Here is a 21,193-nt window from a genome sequence, read left to right on the forward strand (position 1 = left end):
CAAAATGATGCCAACATAAAGTAGACATATGGGGAATGTTAAATAATAAATATTTTATGAGGTATCACTTTCTGTTTTAAAAGCAGAGAAATAGAAATTTAGAAAATTGCGAATTTTTCAAATTTTTGGGTAAATTTGTGATTTTTTCATAAATAAAGGTGAAATATTTTGACTCAAATTTATGACTATCATGAAGTACAATGTGTCACGAGAAAACAATCTCTGAATGACTTGGATAAATAAAGGTGTTCCAAAGTTATTACCACATAAAGTGAGATATGTCAGTTTTGCAAAATTTGGCCTGGTCAGGAAGGGGGCAAAGGGCCCAGATGGGAAGTGGTTAAGCAAGTGAGTGTAAAAAGTCGCACATTTTTGCACAATCGCAGAAATTTTGCGCAAGCTAGTGCAAAAAAGTCCCAAAAGCCCTATTTTGCGACTTTTTGATGCTGGAATTCTGGAGTGAAGGTATGATAAATCAGGGCCATAGTATGGACATGGCTGCATCAGGAGACCACAGAGTAGCATGGTGACATAGTGTGGACATGGCAGCAACAGCAGCACCATGATACCACAGAGTGGCACGGTGACCTAGTGTGGAGATGGATGATCTAATCTGATGCATCAGGCATTGGTGGGTGGAAATCCTGGCTGATCCACGCCTGATTCATCTTGACAAAAGTAAGTCTCTACACATTTTGGGTGGACAAGCGAGTTCTACTTGGGGTAACTATGGCCCCCGACGCACTAAACATCCGCTCTGATGCCACACTACTGGCCAAGCAGGACATCTTTTCCAGGGCAAACTCAGCCAATTGCAGCCACAAATTCAGTTTGGCTGCCCAGTAGTCCAGCGGATCTTCTATGACGGCTGGCAGGGTGCTGTCAAAGTATGCCACCACCTGCTGGTTCAGGTCCTGCTCCAGGTCTACCTGCTGCTGCTGGTGAGTAGTTTCTTCATTATGCGGGTGAAGAAAGCTGCTCATCAGCGACTCTAGACTCAGGCTGCTGTTGCTGCTGTCACCTGCGACGAAGTCGAAGATCCAGTCAACCAATCAAGAACCGCTGGGTTGCTGGTCAAGACACGACCGCTAGCTGACATGTGGACCTGAGGCCTCGGGGAAGAAACCCCTGCTGCCACGCCCCCTTACTCTGCTGCAACCTGTGCCTGCACCAGAATCATTTACGTCTCTGACACTCCCCTGTGCAGGGCCTGGCACTTCTCTGTCTGACATACTTTTAGCTGAACTAAATAAATTAAAAGCAAATGAAAACACCCCTAAAAGCGCCAAATATATTTTTCTTTTTTTACTGAGATAGGCAACTGAAGGATTTGAAATTGGCAACGAAACGACTTCAGCGTAAATAACAGCAAAAGTGAACTTTGTATATATTTCCCGTATTGGACTAAAATAGGCCACTAAACGATTTCTAATTAAATAACAGAAAAAGTGAACTGCGAATATTTTTCTCTTTTTCTCTAGAAATATGACAATAAACGCTTTTAGCGCAAATAACACCAAATGTGAACTGCGTGTATTTTTCTCGTATTGTAGTGAAATATGACTAGAAAAGCTTTCAGCGCAAATAACACCAAATGTGAACTGCGTGTATTTTTCTCTTTTTCTCTAGAAATATGACAATAAACGCTTTTAGCGAAAATAACACCAAATGTGAACTGCGTCTATTTTTCTCATATTGTAGTGAAATATGACAATAATCACTTTTAGCGCAAATAACAGCAAATATGAACTGCGTCTATTTTTCTCTTTTTCTCTAGAAAGATGGCAATAAACGCTTTTAGCGCAAATAACAACAAAAGTGACCTGCGTAAATATTTCTCGTATTGTATTGAAATAGGCCACTAAATAATATCAGCGCAGTTGGCAGCAAAAGTGGCCTGCGTATATATTTATCTTTCTCCACATATAAAAGCCACTAAAGGCTTTTCAGCATAGCACTTGCACCCCAATAACTAATTGCTGGAATAACAGAGACGTATTATGAGACTATCTGGATCCCCAAGTAATGTTTCCCTGCACTTGTAAATCGCTGGTTTTCACAATGAGGATTTTCCTATGACTCTCCCTAGCATCTGCACATGTCTCTCCCTGCCTGTGAAATGATTCCTCTCACTGTCCTTTCCCTGCACTTGTAAATTGCTTCTTCCCCTGTTTTTTTTTTACAATTAGTTTTTCTTTCACTCTCCTAACGCCTGCATACATGTCTGTCCCTGAATAAAGTACGATAGTGGATGTCAGACTCTAAGATGGCCGCCGTATTTATAGGGCTGTGACATCACCGGGCTGGCGGGCTGCTGATTGGCTGCATGCATGGCATTATAGGTCATCCTGCCTTCCCAGAGTTCCTTGCCCCATGTCCTCACACGTGTGGCCGCCATTTTAGCCGCCATTGTAGCAAGGCTAGCCGCCATGTTAGGAAATTCGCATTTGTTCAGAATCAAATTTTTCCTAAAATTCTGAACGAATTCGACTTCGTCAGCTTCGATTCGCTCATCTCTAATCATCAGTAAAAAAAAAAATCTCAGAAAACCCCTTTAAGACTTTGAATAGCATTTTCTGTCACATTATATTATACATTCTGTTTCTGATATTGTTTTCTGTCACTTATGAATTCAAAGTCTTTACCAGCACCAGACCACAATAACTCGCTTTTCTTATCTGTCTCCAGTATTGACTTGATTCTTTTCTATCACTTATGTCATAGCATTATTCTATTTCTGCCATCTCAGTGGTTAAACACATCTGAACATGGCAGAAGTCGTCTCCAGCTGTCAAAAATCTTACTTCAATTATTGTACTGTCTAACTGTGATCATATAGCACATAAATAATGTACAATTGATAGGGCCCATTTATGTTTTATCCGTATTACTGGTTGTATATATTCATCATTTCACAGTAAAGTTACGTATGACACATTAGGGCTGTGTTCATTGTGCTCATTCAGTACATACACCAGAAGTCGGGCCTTTTGACATCCACCTTTTTATGACGGTATAAACAGTATACTGCTCGCTATACCTTTTTAAACATATGATTCTAGGGGTTACAATTACCACTTTGTGGTATACAGTGCTGTATACAGTATTGGCTTTTTACTTTCTTTATGCTGAATATGTGAACAAAGCCTAATGTCTGTTGCGTCTGTTTTATCGGAAATTCACGTGGACGCCTTCTAAGCTCTTTTATTCCTTTTAACACCCTGTTATTGTACAGTACATTCAGCACTTGCACTGTTAAATATTTCCTATAGACCTGAACTATGCCAGATGAGTGTCCTAGTGGATTCCGCTGGGCTGGTAAATGTCGGTATACCGTCATTTTTATTTTTTTACTGTAAAGGAAAGTGCCGCCTGCTGTTGTTTTCTATTCGGATAGCCTTCATAAACAAAAGATCCTGTGGGGTTGTCAACATATTAAAGGGAACCTGTCATCACCTTTATGCTGCCCATACTAACGGCAGTATAAAGTAGAGGCAAGTGAGTTGTTTTCAGCGGTCTGTCAGCATAAACCACTTACTGTTTAAAAGTAAGTGGTTGCCGAGAACCAACATCACAATCATTGCAATAAAGGCCTAGAAAAAAAGTCCCGGCCACCTGAGAAGAGTCATGGTTATTCATGAATTCCTGCTCTCCCTGCCCACCTGCTGATGACTGACAGTCTGCTACCTACAAACCGGATTCCAAAAAAGTTGGGACACTATACAAATCGTGAATAAAAACTGAATGCAATGATGTGGAGGTGCCAACTTCTAATATTTTATTCAGAATAAAACATAAATCACGGAACAAAAGTTTAAACTGAGAAAATGTACCATTTTAAGGGAAAAATATGTTGAATCAGAATTTCATGGTGTCAACAAATCCCAAAAAAGTTGGGACAAGGCCATTTTCACCACTGTGTGGCATCTCCCCTTCTTCTTACAACACTCAACAGACGTCTGGGGACCGAGAAGACCAGTTTCTCAAGTTTAGAAATAGGAATGCTCTCTCATTCTTGTCTAATACAGGCCTCTAACTGTTCAATCGTCTTGGGCCTTCTTTGTTGCACCTTCCTCTTTATGATGCGCCAAATGTTCTCTATAGGTGAAAGATCTGGACTGCAGACTGGCCATTTCAGTACCCGGATCCTTCTCCTACGCAGCCATGATGTTGTGATTGATGCAGAATGTGGTCTGGCATTATCTTGTTGAAAAATGCAGGGTCTTCCCTAAAAGAGATGACGTCTGGATGGAAGCATATGTTGTTCTAGAACCTGAATATATTTTTCTGCATTGATGGTGCCTTTCCAGACATGCAAGCTGCCCATGCCACACGCACTCATGCAACCCCATACCATCAGAGATGCAGGCTTCTGAACTGAGCGTTGATAACAACTTGGGTTGTCCTTGTCCTCTTTGGTCCGGATGACATAGCGTCCCAGATTTCCAAAAAGACCTTCGAATCGGGACTCGTCTGACCACAGAACAGTCTTCCATTTTGCCACACTCCATTTTAAATGATCCCTGGCCCAGTGAAAACGCCTGAGCTTGTGGATCTTGCTTAGAAATGGCTTCTTCTTTGCACTGTAGCGTTTCAGCTGGCAGCGGCGGATGGCACGGTGGATTGTGTTCACTGACAATGGTTTCTGGAAGTATTCCTGAGCCCATTCTGTGATTTCCTTTACAGTAGCATTCCTGTTTGTGGTGCAGTGTCGTTTAAGGGCCCGGAGATCACGGGCATCCAGTATGGTTTTACGGCCTTGACCCTTACGCACAGAGATTGTTCCAGATTCTCTGAATCTTCGGATGATGTTATGCACAGTTGATGATGATAGATGCAAAGTCTTTGCAATTTTTCGCTGGGTAACACCTTTCTGATATTGCTCCACTATCTTTCTGCGCAACATTGTGGGAATTGGTGATCCTCTACCCATCTTGGCTTCTGAGAGACACTGCCACTCTGAGAAGCTCTTTTTATACCCAATCATGTTGCCAATTGACCTAATTAGTGTTAATTGGTCTTCCAGCTCTTCGTTATGCTCAAATTTACTTTTTCCAGCCTCTTATTGCTACTTGTCCCAACTTTTTAGGGATTTGTTGACACCGTGAAAATTGGAATCAACGTATTTTTCCTTTAAAATGATACATTTACTCGGATTAAACGTTTGATCTGTCATCTACGTTCTATTACAAATAAAATATTGACATTTGCCATCTCCACATCATTGCATTCAGTTTTTATTCACAATTTGTTTAGTGTCCCAACTTTTTTGGAATCCGGTTTGTAGTTTTCTCCCTTTCTCTCTAGGAGAGAACTGCCAATCATCATCAGATGGGTGAGAGAGCAGGAGATTATGTATAACCAGCACTCTTCTCAGGTAGATGTGACTCTTTTCAAGGTCCGGGCTGCAATGATTATGATGCTGGTTCTCGGCAACCACTTGCTGATGTGTGACACCCCACTGAAATCAGCATTTCTGTCACTACACTGCGTGCAGAATTATTAGGCAAATGAGTATTTTGACCACATCATCCTCTTTATGCATGTTGTCTTACTCCAAGCTGTATAGGCTCGAAAGCCTACTACCAATTAAGCATATTAGGTGATGTGCATCTCTGTAATGAGAAGGGGTGTGGTTAAATGACATCAACACCCTATATTAGGTGTGCATAATTATTAGGCAACTTCCTTTCCTTTGGCAAAATGGGTCAAAAGAAGGACTTGACAGGCTCAGAAAAGTCAAAAATAGTGAGATATCTTGCAGAGGGATGCAGCACTCTTAAAATTGCAAAGCTTCTGAAGCGTGATCATCGAACAATCAAGCGTTTCATTCAAAATAGTCAACAGGGTCACAAGAAGCGTGTGGAAAAACCAAGGCGCAAATAACTGCCCATGAACTGAGAAAAGTCAAGCGTGCAGCTGCCAAGATGCCACTTGCTACCAGTTTGGCCATATTTCAGAGCTGCAACATCACTGGAGTGCCTAAAAGCACAAGGTGTGCAATACTCAGAGACATGGCCAAGGTAAGAAAGGCTGAAAGACGACCACCACTGAACAAGACACACAAGCTGAAACGTCAAGACTGGGCCAAGAAATATCTCAAGACTGATTTTTCTAAGGTTTTATGGACTGATGAAATGAGAGTGAGTCTTGATGGGCCAGATGGATGGGCCCGTGGCTGGATTGGTAAAGGGCAGAGAGCTCCAGTCCGACTCAGACGCCAGCAAGGTGGAGGTGGAGTACTGGTTTGGGCTGGTATCATCAAAGATGAGCTTGTGGGGCCTTTTCGGGTTGAGGATGGAGTCAAGCTCAACTCCCAGTCCTACTGCCAGTTTCTGGAAGACACCTTCTTCAAGCAGTGGTACAGGAAGAAGTCTGCATCCTTCAAGAAAAACATGATTTTCATGCAGGACAATGCTCCATCACACGCGTCCAAGTACTCCACAGCGTGGCTGGCAAGAAAGGGTATAAAAGAAGAAAATCTAATGACATGGCCTCCTTGTTCACCTGATCTGAACCCCATTGAGAACCTGTGGTCCATCATCAAATGTGAGATTTACAAGGAGGGAAAACAGTACACCTCTCTGAACAGTGTCTGGGAGGCTGTGGTTGCTGCTGCACGCAATGTTGATGGTGAACAGATCAAAACACTGACAGAATCCATGGATGGCAGGCTTTTGAGTGTCCTTGCAAAGAAAGGTGGCTATATTGGTCACTGATTTGTTTTTGTTTTGTTTTTGAATGTCAGAAATGTATATTTGTGAATGTTGAGATGTTATACTGGTTTCACTGGTAAAAATAAATAATTGAAATGGGTATATATTAGTTTTTTGTTAAGTTTCCTAATAATTATGCACAGTAATAGTCACCTGCACACACAGATATCCCCCTAAAATAGCTAAAACTAAAAACAAACTAAAAACTACTTCCAAAAATATTCAGCTTTGATATTAATGAGTTTTTTGGGTTCATTGAGAACATGGTTGTTGTTCAATAATAAAATTAATCCTCAAAAATACAACTTGCCTAATAATTCTGCACTCCCTGTACTTCATACTGCCCTCAGTATGGTCAGCATAAAGTTGATGACAGGTTCCCTTTAAATGTTATTTTACGATAATTTAGCATGACAAACTAGTTACTTTTGAAAATTACTTTGTTACAAAAATGCAACAGTTGTGAGATATTCTCTTTACTTCATTGTACTGATGCCCCCTGGCTTTTAATCTGTATAGTAATGTGCACGACCACTTACTGAGGTGGTCGCACATGCTCAATTCCACCCTTCAACTGCCACAAGCTGTATCTGCTGTGACAGCTACAGGGAGAGAGAGCTGCAGTAGAAAGGACACACCCTCTGAGCTGCCAGCCTGAGGAGAATCTAGCAGAACACCTGAAGCAATGAATGAGGGAAGCTCTGCACCCATGTGAGGTACAGGGCTGGTTCTAGCTTTGTTAGAAAGAGATTTTCATGTCCTATAGGATGTCTGATTTTCATTTTTCACATCAATCATCGGATAACCCTTTACGATGAAAATAGATTTTTGCATTGACCGCCATCTAATAGCCTTGCTCTAAAAAAATTCTCGGGTCTATGAAATTATAGTTGTATTGGTCTCTTTATCTTCAATTTTCATGCTTTTTAAAAAAAATTCATTGCCTTTGACTTCTTGGTATGTTTTTAGGGGAGTGATCTCGATTGTAAAATACAAGAAATCAAGAATAGCGGTGAAGTAATCCCTGAAGATGAAGTGACAGAATGGTTTATCCAATTGATCCTCGGGGTCCATTATATGCATGAGAGGTACATGTGCATTTGTATAACTCGTCTTGCTTTATGCTTTCAGTCAGATCATCACTGTGGCCAGAGACAGCCCCCTGTAGTGTAGCATCACACATTTCTCATCAGCGATGAGGTGAAACACTTTTCTGTGGGCATCTTCCTCAAGAAAATAATAGAGCTGTCATACTGTTATGCCAATTCTGTACCTACTATTATCATGAGGATTACCTTGCAGATAACAGCTTCCCTCACAGCAGCAGCAAACTGCTGTTTTATCTCTCTGTTGACTCCTACAGAAGGTTAAAATTGTGCTTTTCATTTTCAATGGCATATTACTGTGGAAATGAAAAATAAGTTTTCTATAAATATTGAGTTCAAAATATATCTTTCTAATGGAAATATCCCTTTTAGAAGAGTTCTATAGACATTTGCAAACATTTCCAACTTTTAAATGACACTTACTGTATAGAAAATAAAAGCAAAAATATTCACTGGTTCATCCAGGTTTCAGTTGGGCTCTGCAATATGTCTTATACAGGGAGTGCAGAATTATTAGGCAAGTTGTATTTTTGAGGATTAATTTTATTATTGAACAACAACCATGTTCTCAATGAACCCAAAAAACTCATTAATATCAAAGCTGAATATTTTTGGAAGTAGTTTTTAGTTTGTTTTTAGTTTTAGCTATTTTAGGGGGATATCTGTGTGTGCAGGTGACTATTACTGTGCATAAATATTAGGCAACTTAACAAAAAACAAATATATACCCATTTCAATTATTTATTTTTACCAGTGAAACCAATATAACATCTCAACATTCACAAATATACATTTCTGACATTCAAAAACAAAACAAAAACAAATCAGTGACCAATATAGCCACCTTTCTTTGCAAGGACACTCAAAAGCCTGCCATCCATGGATTCTGTCAGTGTTTTGATCTGTTCACCATCAACATTGCGTGCAGCAGCAACCACAGCCTCCCAGACACTGTTCAGAGAGGTGTACTGTTTTCCCTCCTTGTAAATCTCACATTTGATGATGGACCACAGGTTCTCAATGGGGTTCAGATCAGGTGAACAAGGAGGCCATGTCATTAGATTTTCTTCTTTTATACCCTTTCTTGCCAGCCACGCTGTGGAGTACTTGGACGCGTGTGATGGAGCATTGTCCTGCATGAAAATCATGTTTTTCTTGAAGGATGCAGACTTCTTCCTGTACCACTGCTTGAAGAAGGTGTCTTCCAGAAACTGGCAGTAGGACTGGGAGCTGAGCTTGACTCCATCCTCAACCCGAAAAGGCCCCACAAGCTCATCTTTGATGATACCAGCCCAAACCAGTACTCCACCTCCACCTTGCTGGCGTCTGAGTCGGACTGGAGCTCTCTGCCCTTTACCAATCCAGCCACGGGCCCATCCATCTGGCCCATCAAGACTCACTCTCATTTCATCAGTCCATAAAACCTTAGAAAAATCAGTCTTGAGATATTTCTTGGCCCAGTCTTGACGTTTCAGCTTGTGTGTCTTGTTCAGTGGTGGTCGTCTTTCAGCCTTTCTTACCTTGGCCATGTCTCTGAGTATTGCACACCTTGTGCTTTTGGGCACTCCAGTGATGTTGCAGCTCTGAAATATGGCCAAACTGGTGGCAAGTGGCATCTTGGCAGCTGCACGCTTGACTTTTCTCAGTTCATGGGCAGTTATTTTGCGCCTTGGTTTTTCCACACGCTTCTTGCGACCCTGTTGACTATTTTGAATGAAACGCTTGATTGTTCGATGATCACGCTTCAGAAGCTTTGAAATTTTAAGAGTGCTGCACCCCTTTGCAAGATATCTCACTATTTTTGACTTTTCTGAGCCTGTCAAGTCCTTCTTTTGACCCATTTTGCCAAAGGAAAGGAAGTTGCCTAATAATTATGCACACCTAATATAGGGTGTTGATGTCATTAGACCACACCCCTTCTCATTACAGAGATGCACATCACCTAATATGCTTAATTGGTAGTAGGCTTTCGAGCCTATACAGCTTGGAGTAAGACAACATGCATAATGAGGATGATGTGGTCAAAATACTCATTTGCCTAATAATTCTGCACGCAGTGTAGGTTCTGTAAGTTTGTGTGTGTTCCCCTACACTTCTGGACTTGAGTTTTCTTCAGCTGGATGTTTGGGCCTATAATTGTGTGAGAACCTGGGCCCACCGGAGGATCCTCTGATCTTTGGTGGGCTAGTCGGACCCTTGTCTCTTAGACTGTAGCAAGTTCTTATAAGGATTTCTCCCTTGCCCCTCATCTTAGTCTTATGCCTTTTTTGATAGACTTTCAAGTCCATCCATCCATTACATATGTTCCTTATCCCTTTTTCTTGTCCTTTAAAAACAAACTAAAGACTTGGGCTCCAGCGTTCACTGTATTATAGTTCTGGAAGAAGTATACTTATCAAATATAAAACTGACATGGTCATTATAACAAAATTATTACAGGACCCAGAATTTGTGCATTAAATGGCTCTACTGTCAATTAACCTGCAAATACTAATGCAATATATACACGCAACAATCAGGGCTGAATTATTACAGGAAGGGCAATCTAGGAATTGCCCTATGGCCTTCATTAGTTAGAGGGCCTTTACCAAATAAACTGTACAATATTTAGTCTTCTTCCCTATTTGTTAGGGCCAAAAATCTTTTTCCATTTCCCACCTTCCTTTTCAGTGTGCCTTGGTGGCCCTATACAAATTAGCTCTTTCCAAAAAGAAAAGAAACCTGAAACGCTAGTGCCACCAGAGGTATGGTTGTGATATCAGTCAATGCTTGACCTTTTAAATTGGCCCTGAGACATAATTTTAGTTTTTATAGCTAAGCTAGGCACTCTGTATAAGGAAAAATAGTACCCATGAAACCTGGCCAAGGCCTCTCACCCAGTTATGCAAGTTCACTCTGCTGTGCATTGATAAGGGTCGGTCACCCGAAATAGCCTTCTGCAGATGAGGTATTGGCTAGGCTATAATCCTAAATTATGTCTCAAGCTCTGTTAAAAACGTACCTTACATCTGGTGGCATTGAAGGCCTTGCTTTCTTTTTTTTTTTGGAAAGAAAGCAAATTTACATATCTATTTCCCAGTGGAGCATTGCCTGGCCTATAAGACTCATTTCTCCTACCGGGCACTCTCCATAAGAAGAATTAGTACCCCCAGGTTGGTGGCCCTACGAATGTCAGAATCTCAAGCACACCATTTCTCATCTCACTCACCTTGGCCTGCCACAGGACCAGTATGGTTTCAATGGGTTGTCCAGCCATTTAATATTGATGACCTATTGTCAGGATAGGTCATCAATATCTGATCAGTCGGGGTACGACACCTGTTTAAATCCAAAATCATATTCTAAATGCCTCAATTCAGATCAGTTAGGATGTGTGCAATGGTGAGGTATAGCATGTTTCTGCATTGTATGGTGCTATTATTGGAGCACTGTATGGACGTGATAGGATATACACTGTGCGCTATATTTTCTACTGTGAGATTGCTATGGAATTCACTTTGGTTTGTCCCTGACCATCAAGGAGAAATTGAAAACAAAAGAAAATTTGCACGTGACCTAGAAGCTTCATTTCATATTATAATGAATGCAATCTCTATTGATTTTTGGATTAATTGTAGATGCTTTGGATTAGCTTTATCCTTGTATTTAAATACAACAAAGATTTTATATAAATTTACACCAGACATTAATTATCATTGTAGGTATGGGTTATATTGGGTTTCTTAAATCCACTGTTTAGCTGTATCATGAAGCATGAATTCCTGGATTATTTGTCACAGAGATCACTGCTACTTACTGCTTTTTTCCTGTCCCTGTTTTCGCCTGTCGGCTTAATTATAGAGATTTGTCGTGTTTCCGTGTGCTTTATTATGATGATCCTCTTGCTTGATTATTAGCTTCACAGATTTTCTGGCGCAAGTTCATGTGTACGTTAAACAGAGACAAAGCATCTAGTAAAACAGATTTGTGTTGGTGATTTCGTTTGAGCTCCCTATATCTGTATTTTTTAGGAGAATACTTCACAGGGATTTGAAAGCAAAGAATATCTTTTTGAAAAACAATCTTCTTAAAATCGGTAAGTTTTTCTTATGACATTTTTTCATATGACATTACTTTTATTCTAGTAATATCTTACATCTTCTGTTAATATAACTATTAACAATTTTGACATTTTATTTTAAAATAAAATGAAAAAACCTTTAAAGGGTTTTCTAGAAATATTAAGTATTAATCACCTAATGAACGAGTCAAGCTTGTCTGCTTCCTGCTGTTAAGGTCCTGCACACTGGGACCCGTCCCTCCATCTTCCAGTTCTTTGCTTGTTTTCTTCCACCAATGGTAGTCATGTCACCACTGAAGCCAATCATTGGCTGCAGTGGTGCAAGGGCCTATGCCCCAACCGGAAGAGAAAAGTCCTGGTACTTGGAAGATAGAAGGGGGCCAGGACCAGAGTGGTGTGGAGCTGATAGACGATGCAAGCTAGGAGATCTTCTGATAATACTTCATAGACCTGCAAAACGCCTTTAAAGGCTATGAACACCTTTTGGGTGCATTTTTTTCTTAAAGGGAGTCTGTCACCTTGATTATGGACTATCATCTACAGTACTGCATGTAAGATCTGGATCTCTAATTTATATTTTCATATAGCCCCCTGAGCCTCTGCTAAAGTTGCTCTTTATCGCAGTGTCCAGACTGCTGAGCTCACACTCAGGAGGCCCTATCTGTTATGAGCACAAGCTCATCAGTCCAGACAATGTAATCCAGCATACAGTGAGGTATGAAAATAATAAATACGGATATAGTCTCCTTAACTGTAGTACTGCTCATGTACTACTGGAAATAATAGTCCTTAATCAAGGTGACAGATTCCTTTTAAATGCATATATTTTTGGCCTGAATGCATTTTTTCAATAGGGTTTTCTTAATAGTTTTGCACCATTTGGCTTCTGCAGCTTCATCACTGTACACAGCAGGCTGCAGATTGCTGTTCACAGTGAAATCCGTCACCAGACACCTCAGCCTCCAACTCCATTATATGCATTTAAAGGGGTTGTCCCAATTTGAACATTGTGGACATATTGTCTGATAGGTGCGGGTCCCACCTCTGGGTACCGCACCTATCCTAAGAATGGAGCTGGAAAAGTGATGGAGGGCGCACTGCGTGTGCACGGCCGCCCTGCATTCATTTCTATGGGACTGCCGAAAATAGCTGAGCACAGCTCCACTGTGTTCGGCGCATGCACAGTACAGGAACGAAGCTCCTCATGCGCCTGGAGAGCTCTGTCTTTTGTACTGTGCATGCGCTGAACAAAGTGATGATCACGCTGCTGTGTGGCTTCGAGGCCAGGTGTGAATAAGTCTACATGCCTGGCCATGTCAAGTCAAAGAGGTGGGGGTGCGGCGTGTAGAGGGGAGCAGTGCAATGAGGTGCAACAGAAATGCCCTTGTTGCACCCAAGGACTAATTTACATATGATTAAAAGCTGTTTTATCGGCAATGAGGCCATGAAGCGACATGACAGCAAGAACATTGGATTCGGCTGGCAAGAGCTTTATAGGTCATGTAAGCTGGTCTTAATAGGATGGATTTGATGACAAATTCCCTTTAAACTATTAACTAGAATATAAAATAAATAGTTATTCCTTTAACATTCTGAAAAACAGGTTGACTTGTAATAATTTAATGTCAGACAGATGACGGTAACACGTGTTCATTATTAATATATTTCTTCCAACTGTTTCTAGGGGATTTTGGGGTTTCGCGTCTTCTGATGGGCTCTTGTGACCTGGCAACAACTTTTACTGGGACACCATACTATATGAGTCCTGAAGCTTTAAAGCACGAGGGATATGACTCAAAGTCAGACATTTGGTGAGTAGGCACTGTGTTCATTCAGCAATTCTCCAGTGCACGGTACAACTGTCTCCTCTGACATGTCTGGAGCCTAAGCATTCTCCGGCATACTGCATCTGTGCTCCACAGAACCTTTTCATGTGAAATTGTAATGAATTCTGTAGCTTTAAATATTGTTGTTGTGTTTTTTTTTGCTGTTATAGATTTCCTATACAAACACATGTTAAAAATGCTCAGCTCGGGACCTCCATTGCAGATTCTGTCAAAAATGGCAGAAGAAAAGTCCTGCTTGCAGGACTGTTTTCTCTACTAAAAAAGTGCAATCTCCAGTGAAAACCGAATGGACTACATTACATTTCTTGTAAAAATGCCAAGAATTTAATGTGTGTTTTACAAGCATTTTTAGCTGCATGTGTTTTCTTCCATTCCTATACAAAAGCCTATGGAAAAATACATACACGTTTTGAAGCATACACCACTGACCCAATTAAGGAAAACACCACAAAAATGGTTTTAGTGTGTCTTATATTTCTCTATTGCATTAAAAAAGACAAAGCTTCCTTTACACACAACTTTGGTCGGAAACCACCAAAGAAGCCGTTTGTTATTATTTTTTTTTTTTAAAACAAATGTATTTCCTATAGAGAAGGAAATGGGTAAATGCCTAAAAAAAAACACTGTTTTAATATGCTGCATTTAAAAAAAAGTCAGACACCAGTTTGAAAAAAACTTTATGTTCTGCATTTCATATTTCCCATAGATGTTCAGTTAATGTCTAGAGCTGATGTTTTCAACAAAAACTGAATATGCAAAAAAATTGCCACTAAAAGTATATATTGTTAAACCAGACTTATAGTGTTTTCTATCCTTTTGTAAATGCATACAAAATATGTAAAGGATGCTAAAAAGGGTTGTGCACATTTTGGAGGGTTTTTGGCTAACCCCCCTGTAATGTAAAGTGAATTGGAAAGATTTGAGAATAAATAGGCTTATGCAGGCTACATGAATATATATATTTACTAAGTGATTAAATATATACGATAACACAAATAAATCACATACAGAATAATAAAAATTAAATAAACATCACTAGCCTAAATGGGGTGGAGATTTCATCGATCATGCTATAACTCATGGCTGTGTACCCTATTATAACACATGACTGACACCCCAGGGTGTACAAGAGAGAGAGTGCAATCATACACACATTCTACATACATCCTACACCACATCCTACCTAGAATGCATAGCCTGGTGGAGTCTGCTAAGTGAATGTGTGTCATAATGTTTTAACCTGTTAGCCCCTCCTCCAGTGTGCAGCACACATGTCTCTGAGATCACTCAGGAATGTGGTCTTATCAGCACAGTGGGGGATGGGTACTATCTCTAACCCACTTCATTACAAGGGAAACTTATAAACTATTACAAAGGGTATTAACCAGAATTAAAAGGGACAACCAATCAGTACTTAAAGGGAACCTGTTACCAGTTTTATGGTGTCCTAACTAAGGGCAACATAAATAAGTGATTGATTCTCTTAGCACAATGCTGGGTCACTTTCTTTAATTGACCCAGTCAATCTGCCAACGTCTTGTATTGAAAATCTCCAGCTGATAATGATGAGTCATGAATATTCATGAGTTCCTGACTCTCCCCGCCCACCTGCTGCTGATTGACAGTTTTTTTCCCATATGAACCAGCAGCAGGTGGGCAGGGGAGCGACTATAGCTCTGAATTAAATATACGCTTGACTCAATGACATCACGCCGGACTCCAATCAGCTCATTAGCATGCGACATGTGGCATCTTTGTGTGTATATTATGAGATAACCATCTGTCACACCAGTAAGTGAATACATCTAAGGTACTTTTTAGTAGTTAATGATTATAATCTAACTAATTATATACAATCAAATATCCACATGACAGGTTCCCTTTAAAAATACCCTTAAAATACAACCCCCCTCCTAGGCAGAACTACAAAGATAGGCACACTTACCTGCTTCCCGACACTGGCTCCTACCCTCTCTAGCTTCTGCTGCTCAGCGAGGGTCCTTGGATGTAAACTTCCGGTTTGACGCTGCTGCCAATTGCTTCCCGCAGTGGTGATCTGCTCCCCTTTTGTCACATGACCATTTGACATGACGCAAGAGGTGTAGGCATCAAACTGCAAATTTACATCCAAGGACCCGAGCAGTGCAGCGGAGGCCTGAGAGTACAGGAGTCGGGATCCGGAACTGGGAAGCAGGTAAGTATGTTTCCCTTCGCAGGTCTGTCCAGGAGGGGGAATTTGCCAAATCCCCCTACCCCAAATGTTCACAACCTCTTTAATTTAGCGAAATGCTTCAGATACTAAATTCTTATGACTCATGAGATTTTTTCCAAGATTATCCACAAAATAAAATTTTTGTGAATTAACAATTACGTACAGTATCCAAGCACATCCATGAGGTGAATACGTACAGTACATTGAGGTAAGGCTTTTGAGGCAGCGGGAGGGGGGAGTAGGGGTAAAATTACAGGAAAAAATAATCATATAATAATTAAATAAAAATAATCATATTCAAAGAACTTGCCAGAAGTTCTACGAGGTTTCGTTCAGAGTTAAGTATACTATTAACTATCACCTCCTTGCTTTAGACTTTGTGTTTCCTCTTTTTATTGGTTCTCTTGCCTGAAAAGAAATGGCTGTAGGATAAATGTGCATCCAGTTATTTTTCAAATAATAAATCAGAATCAATATTTCTAAAATCATATTCAGGTTCACTATGCTAGTACTAGGCTTGATGTCCCAGTTGCAGATGTAATTAATCATCATCCATGCGTCTTCATTGCGGGGAGCCTCAGGGTGATCCAGCAGATGGTGTGTCTGGAGTTCAGGTACTCTGTCCTCTAATCCCTGTGCTCCTGATGCTCTCTACTCCGCAGATCGAGAAGCGTTTGTTTCCCTTCTAATAGTCTATTATTTGTTACAGATAATGGCTTCCATATATTACCATTTGCAACTATTGATATTAATAGCATTTGTTATGTTAACTGATTATTAAAAGGGTCTTGTCTAAGGATTCACCTACCATTTGTGGTGCTCCTTGCAGGTTTCCCTGCTTTCTCCAAATGGAATTCAGACCCGTTTTTGGTCAAAAATACACGGTGCACAAGAATCATTAATAATACTGTAGCAGTATGAATAAAGCCAGGACTCCAGGCTGACAGTCTTATCTCTTCGACAAAATATTGTAGCAAACCCACAGCTGTGAGTAGTTTGCATTCTACAGTAAGTGATACCTGCAAATACAATACATTTTGACAAAGTCCATTTAAATATCTATACATTTATATATTTATTATGTGAGTATTATTACGATCCTAAGGTTGTTCACTATAAATGCCATGGGCTTAAAGGGCCGCAACTCTAAGTTGTCAGCCTTCAAACTGCAGCGCTGTCTCCCACTAAACATAATGGGAGGCAGACACCACGCAGCCACAGATGGAGTTCTAGCACCGTGTGGTCATACCCTTAGGGCTGTTTTACACGAGAGAGTCCATTGCGGGAATCACGCTCTGTATGTGAGCATGATCCCCTGTCCTGGACTTGCAGGAGCGCACGGCATTTACAATGATTTATAATGCTATGTGCCTTTGCTTGACCTCACTACTATAGGATCATAGTGACATAAAGCTGTCAGTATGATCCTGTATCTGTAAGGTCAAGCAGAGGCACATAGCATTATAAATGATTACAATGCTGTGCTCTCCTGCAAGTCCAGAGCGGAGGATCACACACACAGAGCGTGATTCCCGCAATAGACTCTCTCATGTAAAACAGCCCTAGGCCTCATGCACACGACCGTTTTTCGGGTCCGCATCCGAGCCGCAGTTTTTGCGGCTCGGGTGCGGACCCATTCACTTCAATGGGGCCGCAAAAGATGCTGACAGCACTCCGTGTGCTGTCCGCATCCGTTGCTCCGTTCCGAGGCCCCACAAAATAAATATAGCATGTCCTATTCTTGTCCGTTTTGCGGACAAGAATAGGAATGTCTACAATGGGCCGCACGTTCTGTTCCGCAAATTGAGGAAGGCTCACGGGCGGCTTCCGTTTTTTGCGTTTTGTGCATGTTGCCTTAGGGGGTGATTTATCAATGGTCTTATGGCACAATAGTGGGGCCTTACATAGCTGAACTCTTAGGCCTTGTCCACATTTCTGTTTTTCACTGACGTGTGCTGTCATGCAGCAATTTGGTCCATGATGCAGACCAAACAGCTCATTGAAGTCTATGGGTCCGTGAAAATTACGGACACAATACGGATGAAATCCGTGTTGCGTTTGTGGTGCGTCTGTTTTCCACTGAAGACTAATAGAAGATACACTGGAAATTAATTTTCAGGTGAACAATGTCTGTGGATTACAGATGAGACGAGGAGGCTAAAAACAGACACATGGACCAAGCACGAGTCCTTCACGGACATCTTCACAGATGAAACAAAGACGCTTTTTTCACGTATTTGAAAATGACACGGAAAAATGGACAAGGCCTTACTCCAGCACACTTTTTAGTATTTTCTTCTCTAGGGGGAATTACTATAGACAGTGTGCCTAGGGTGTTTGGCACCGGGGCGGTTCCTATCTCTGGCACCCCCCTTCCCCAATACTTAAAAAAAATTGTACCCCCTCACAGTAGTATTGCCCTCATTGTACAACCTTCACAGCAGTTTTGTCCAGATATGTGCCCCCTCATGGTAGTTATGCTCATATTGTGCCCCCTCACGGTAGTTATGCCCACTCTGTGACCCCTCACAGTATTTATCCCCTCACTGTCCAACTTTCACAGTAATTATGCCCACATTGTTCCCTCTTAAAGTACTTATCCCTTCATTGTGCCCCCTTCACAGTAGTTATGCCCTAATTGTGCCCCCTTGCAGTAGTTCTGCCCTCTCTGTGCCTCTTTCAAAGTAGTAATGCCCTATATGTGCCCCCTTCACAGTTGTTATGCCCTATCTGTGCCCCTTCAGAGAAGTTATGCCCTCACTGTGCCCCATAATAGTAATAATGCCCTCTGTTCCCCTTCACAGTAGTAATTCCAATTGTGCCCGCTTCACAATAATAATGCCCACTCTGTGCCCCATAACAGTTATGCCCACCCACTTCATAGGAGTAATATCCTCTGTGCCACTTTCACAGTAGTAATGCCCTCTGTGCCCCCTTCATAGTAGTAATGCCTATTGTGCCACTTTCATATAGTAATGCTCATTGTGCCCCCTTCATAGTACTAATGTCCATTGTGCCCCCTTCATAGTAGTAATGGCCACTGTGTCCCCTTCATGGTAATAATGCTAATTGTGCCCCCTTCATAATAGTAATGCCCCTTGTGCCCCCTTCACAGTAGTAGTGCCCATTGTGCCCCCTTCACAGTAGTAGTGCCTATTTTGTGCCCCTTCACAGTAGTAATGCCCATTGTGCCCCCTTCATAGTAATAATGCCTTTTGTGTCCCATTCATTGTAGTAATGCCCATTGTGCCCCAGGGGCGTAGCTAGAAATGCATGGGCCCCATAGCAAAAAAAAATTATGGGCCCCCCCCGTGCCATCCACAGATCCCCCTCCCCTAAATAGTGCCATCCACAGATCCCCCTCCCCTAAACAGTGCCACCCACAGATCCCTCTCCCCTAAACAGTGCCAGCCACAGATCCCCCTCCCCTAAACAGTGCAATCCACAGATCCCCCTCCCCTAAATAGTGCCATCCACAGATCCCCCTCCCCTAAATAGTGCCATCCACAGATCCCCCTCCCCTAAACAGTGCCATCCACAGATCCCCCTCCCCTGAATAGTGCCATCCACAGATCCCCCTCCCTTAAATAGTGCAATCCACAGATCCCCCTCCCCTAAATAGTGCCACCCACAGATCCCCCTCCCCTAAATAGTGCCATCCACAGATCCCCCTCCCTAAATAGTGCCATCCACAGATCCCCCTCCCCTAAATAGTGCTATCCACAGATCCCCCTCCCCTAAATAGTGCCATCCACAGATCCCCCTCCCCTAAACAGTAACATCCACAGATCCCCCTCCCCGACGCTCACAGGAGTACATTTATAAACTAATCAGTAACTTTAACTTTAATCATTGACATTGCTGATCTCTTTACTGGGATATCTTACTCTGTCTTAGCTCCGGTAACAGCAGGCAGTGCGGGAGGGCGGCGCTCACTCACTGACATCACGCGCCTGCGCCGCCTAGTGGGAGGAGCAGGCGCGTGACGTCAGTGAGTGAGCGCCGCCCTCCCGCACTGCCTGCTGTTACCGGAGCTAAGACAGAGTAAGATATCCCAGTAAAGAGATCAGCAATGTCAATGATTAAAGTTAAAGTAGTTCGTTACTGATTAGTTCATAAATATACTCCTGTGAGCGGCGTGGCCCTTGTATATTCTAACCCCCAGGCAAGCGTCCCTGTCACCATGGGAACGCCTGGGGGTTAGAATATACCATCGGATTTGAGTTTTTACGATCTCACTGAGCTTGTGAAAACTCAGATCCGATGGTATATTCTAACCCCCAGGCAAGCGTCCCCGTCACCATGGGAACGCCTGGGGTTTAGAATATACCACCGGATCTTCTGAGTTACTCAGTGGCCTTGCTGGAGCCTCCCCAGCCACTGTGTCGGCCCGGCCCTGCGTGCGCCCTGCTCCAGTCCTGACTCCTCCCCAGCCAGGCCCGAGCCGCGGACCGCCCGCGCCCTGCCCACTACACTAGTCTAGTGTAGTGGGCGGGCGGTCCGCGGCTCGGGCCTGGCTGCCTGTGTGTGGTGTGTATGTAAATAAAATAAAAAATATATATATATATCAACAGAAGGCGGCCCGGATGGGCCCCCAGTGGCGTAGGGCCCCATAGCCACTGCTATGGTTGCTATGGTGATCCCTACGCCACTGTTGTGCCCCCTTTATAGTAGTAATGGCCACTGTGTCCCCTTCATGGTAATAATGCCCATTGTGCCCCCTTCATAATAGTAATGCCCATTGTGCCCCCTTCACGGTAGTAGTACCCATTGTGCCCCCTTAACAGTAGTAGTGCCCATTGTGCCCCCTTCACAGTAGTAATGCCCATTGTGCCCCCTTCATAGTAAAAATGCCTTTTGTGTCCCATTCATTGTAGTAATGCCCATTGTGCCCCCTTCATAGTAATAATGCTCATTGTGCCACCTTCATAATAGTAATGCCCACTGTGCCCCCTTCATAGTAGTAATGCCCATTGTGCCCCCTTCATAGTAGTCATGCCCATTGTGCCCCCTTAATAGTAGTAATGCCCATTGTTTCCCTTTGTAGTAGTAAGCTGTATTGATGGAAGCGTTCATTGCTTCTCAGCTCTAGCACCCCACTGAGAGCAGGCACCCGATGCGGACCGGCATGTAGCCTCCTTGTTTTGCCATTTTGACTCTGTGCCCAAATGTATGACCTGTAAGGGCTTATTCTTGGATCAACTCCAGCTCATTTGAACCGAGTTCAGAGGTGATTGAGCAATAGGTCTTTC

General features: G+C 42.2%; 1 protein-coding gene across 1 annotated transcript in view; it reads left to right on the top strand.

Annotated features, from left to right (window-relative positions):
• NEK11 (NIMA related kinase 11) overlaps positions 1–21,193 on the top strand; it is a 284,450-nt gene that overhangs the window by 91,530 nt on the left and 171,727 nt on the right. The window contains exons 3-5 of the mRNA XM_040433921.1: positions 7,686–7,804; positions 11,833–11,897; positions 13,567–13,693. Coding sequence (XP_040289855.1) covers positions 7,686–7,804; positions 11,833–11,897; positions 13,567–13,693 — 311 coding nt within the window. The remainder of the gene's footprint in view (positions 1–7,685; positions 7,805–11,832; positions 11,898–13,566; positions 13,694–21,193) is intronic.

This window comes from Bufo bufo, chromosome 5 (assembly GCF_905171765.1).
Source record: "Bufo bufo chromosome 5, aBufBuf1.1, whole genome shotgun sequence".
Classification (NCBI taxonomy): Eukaryota; Metazoa; Chordata; class Amphibia; order Anura; family Bufonidae; genus Bufo; species Bufo bufo.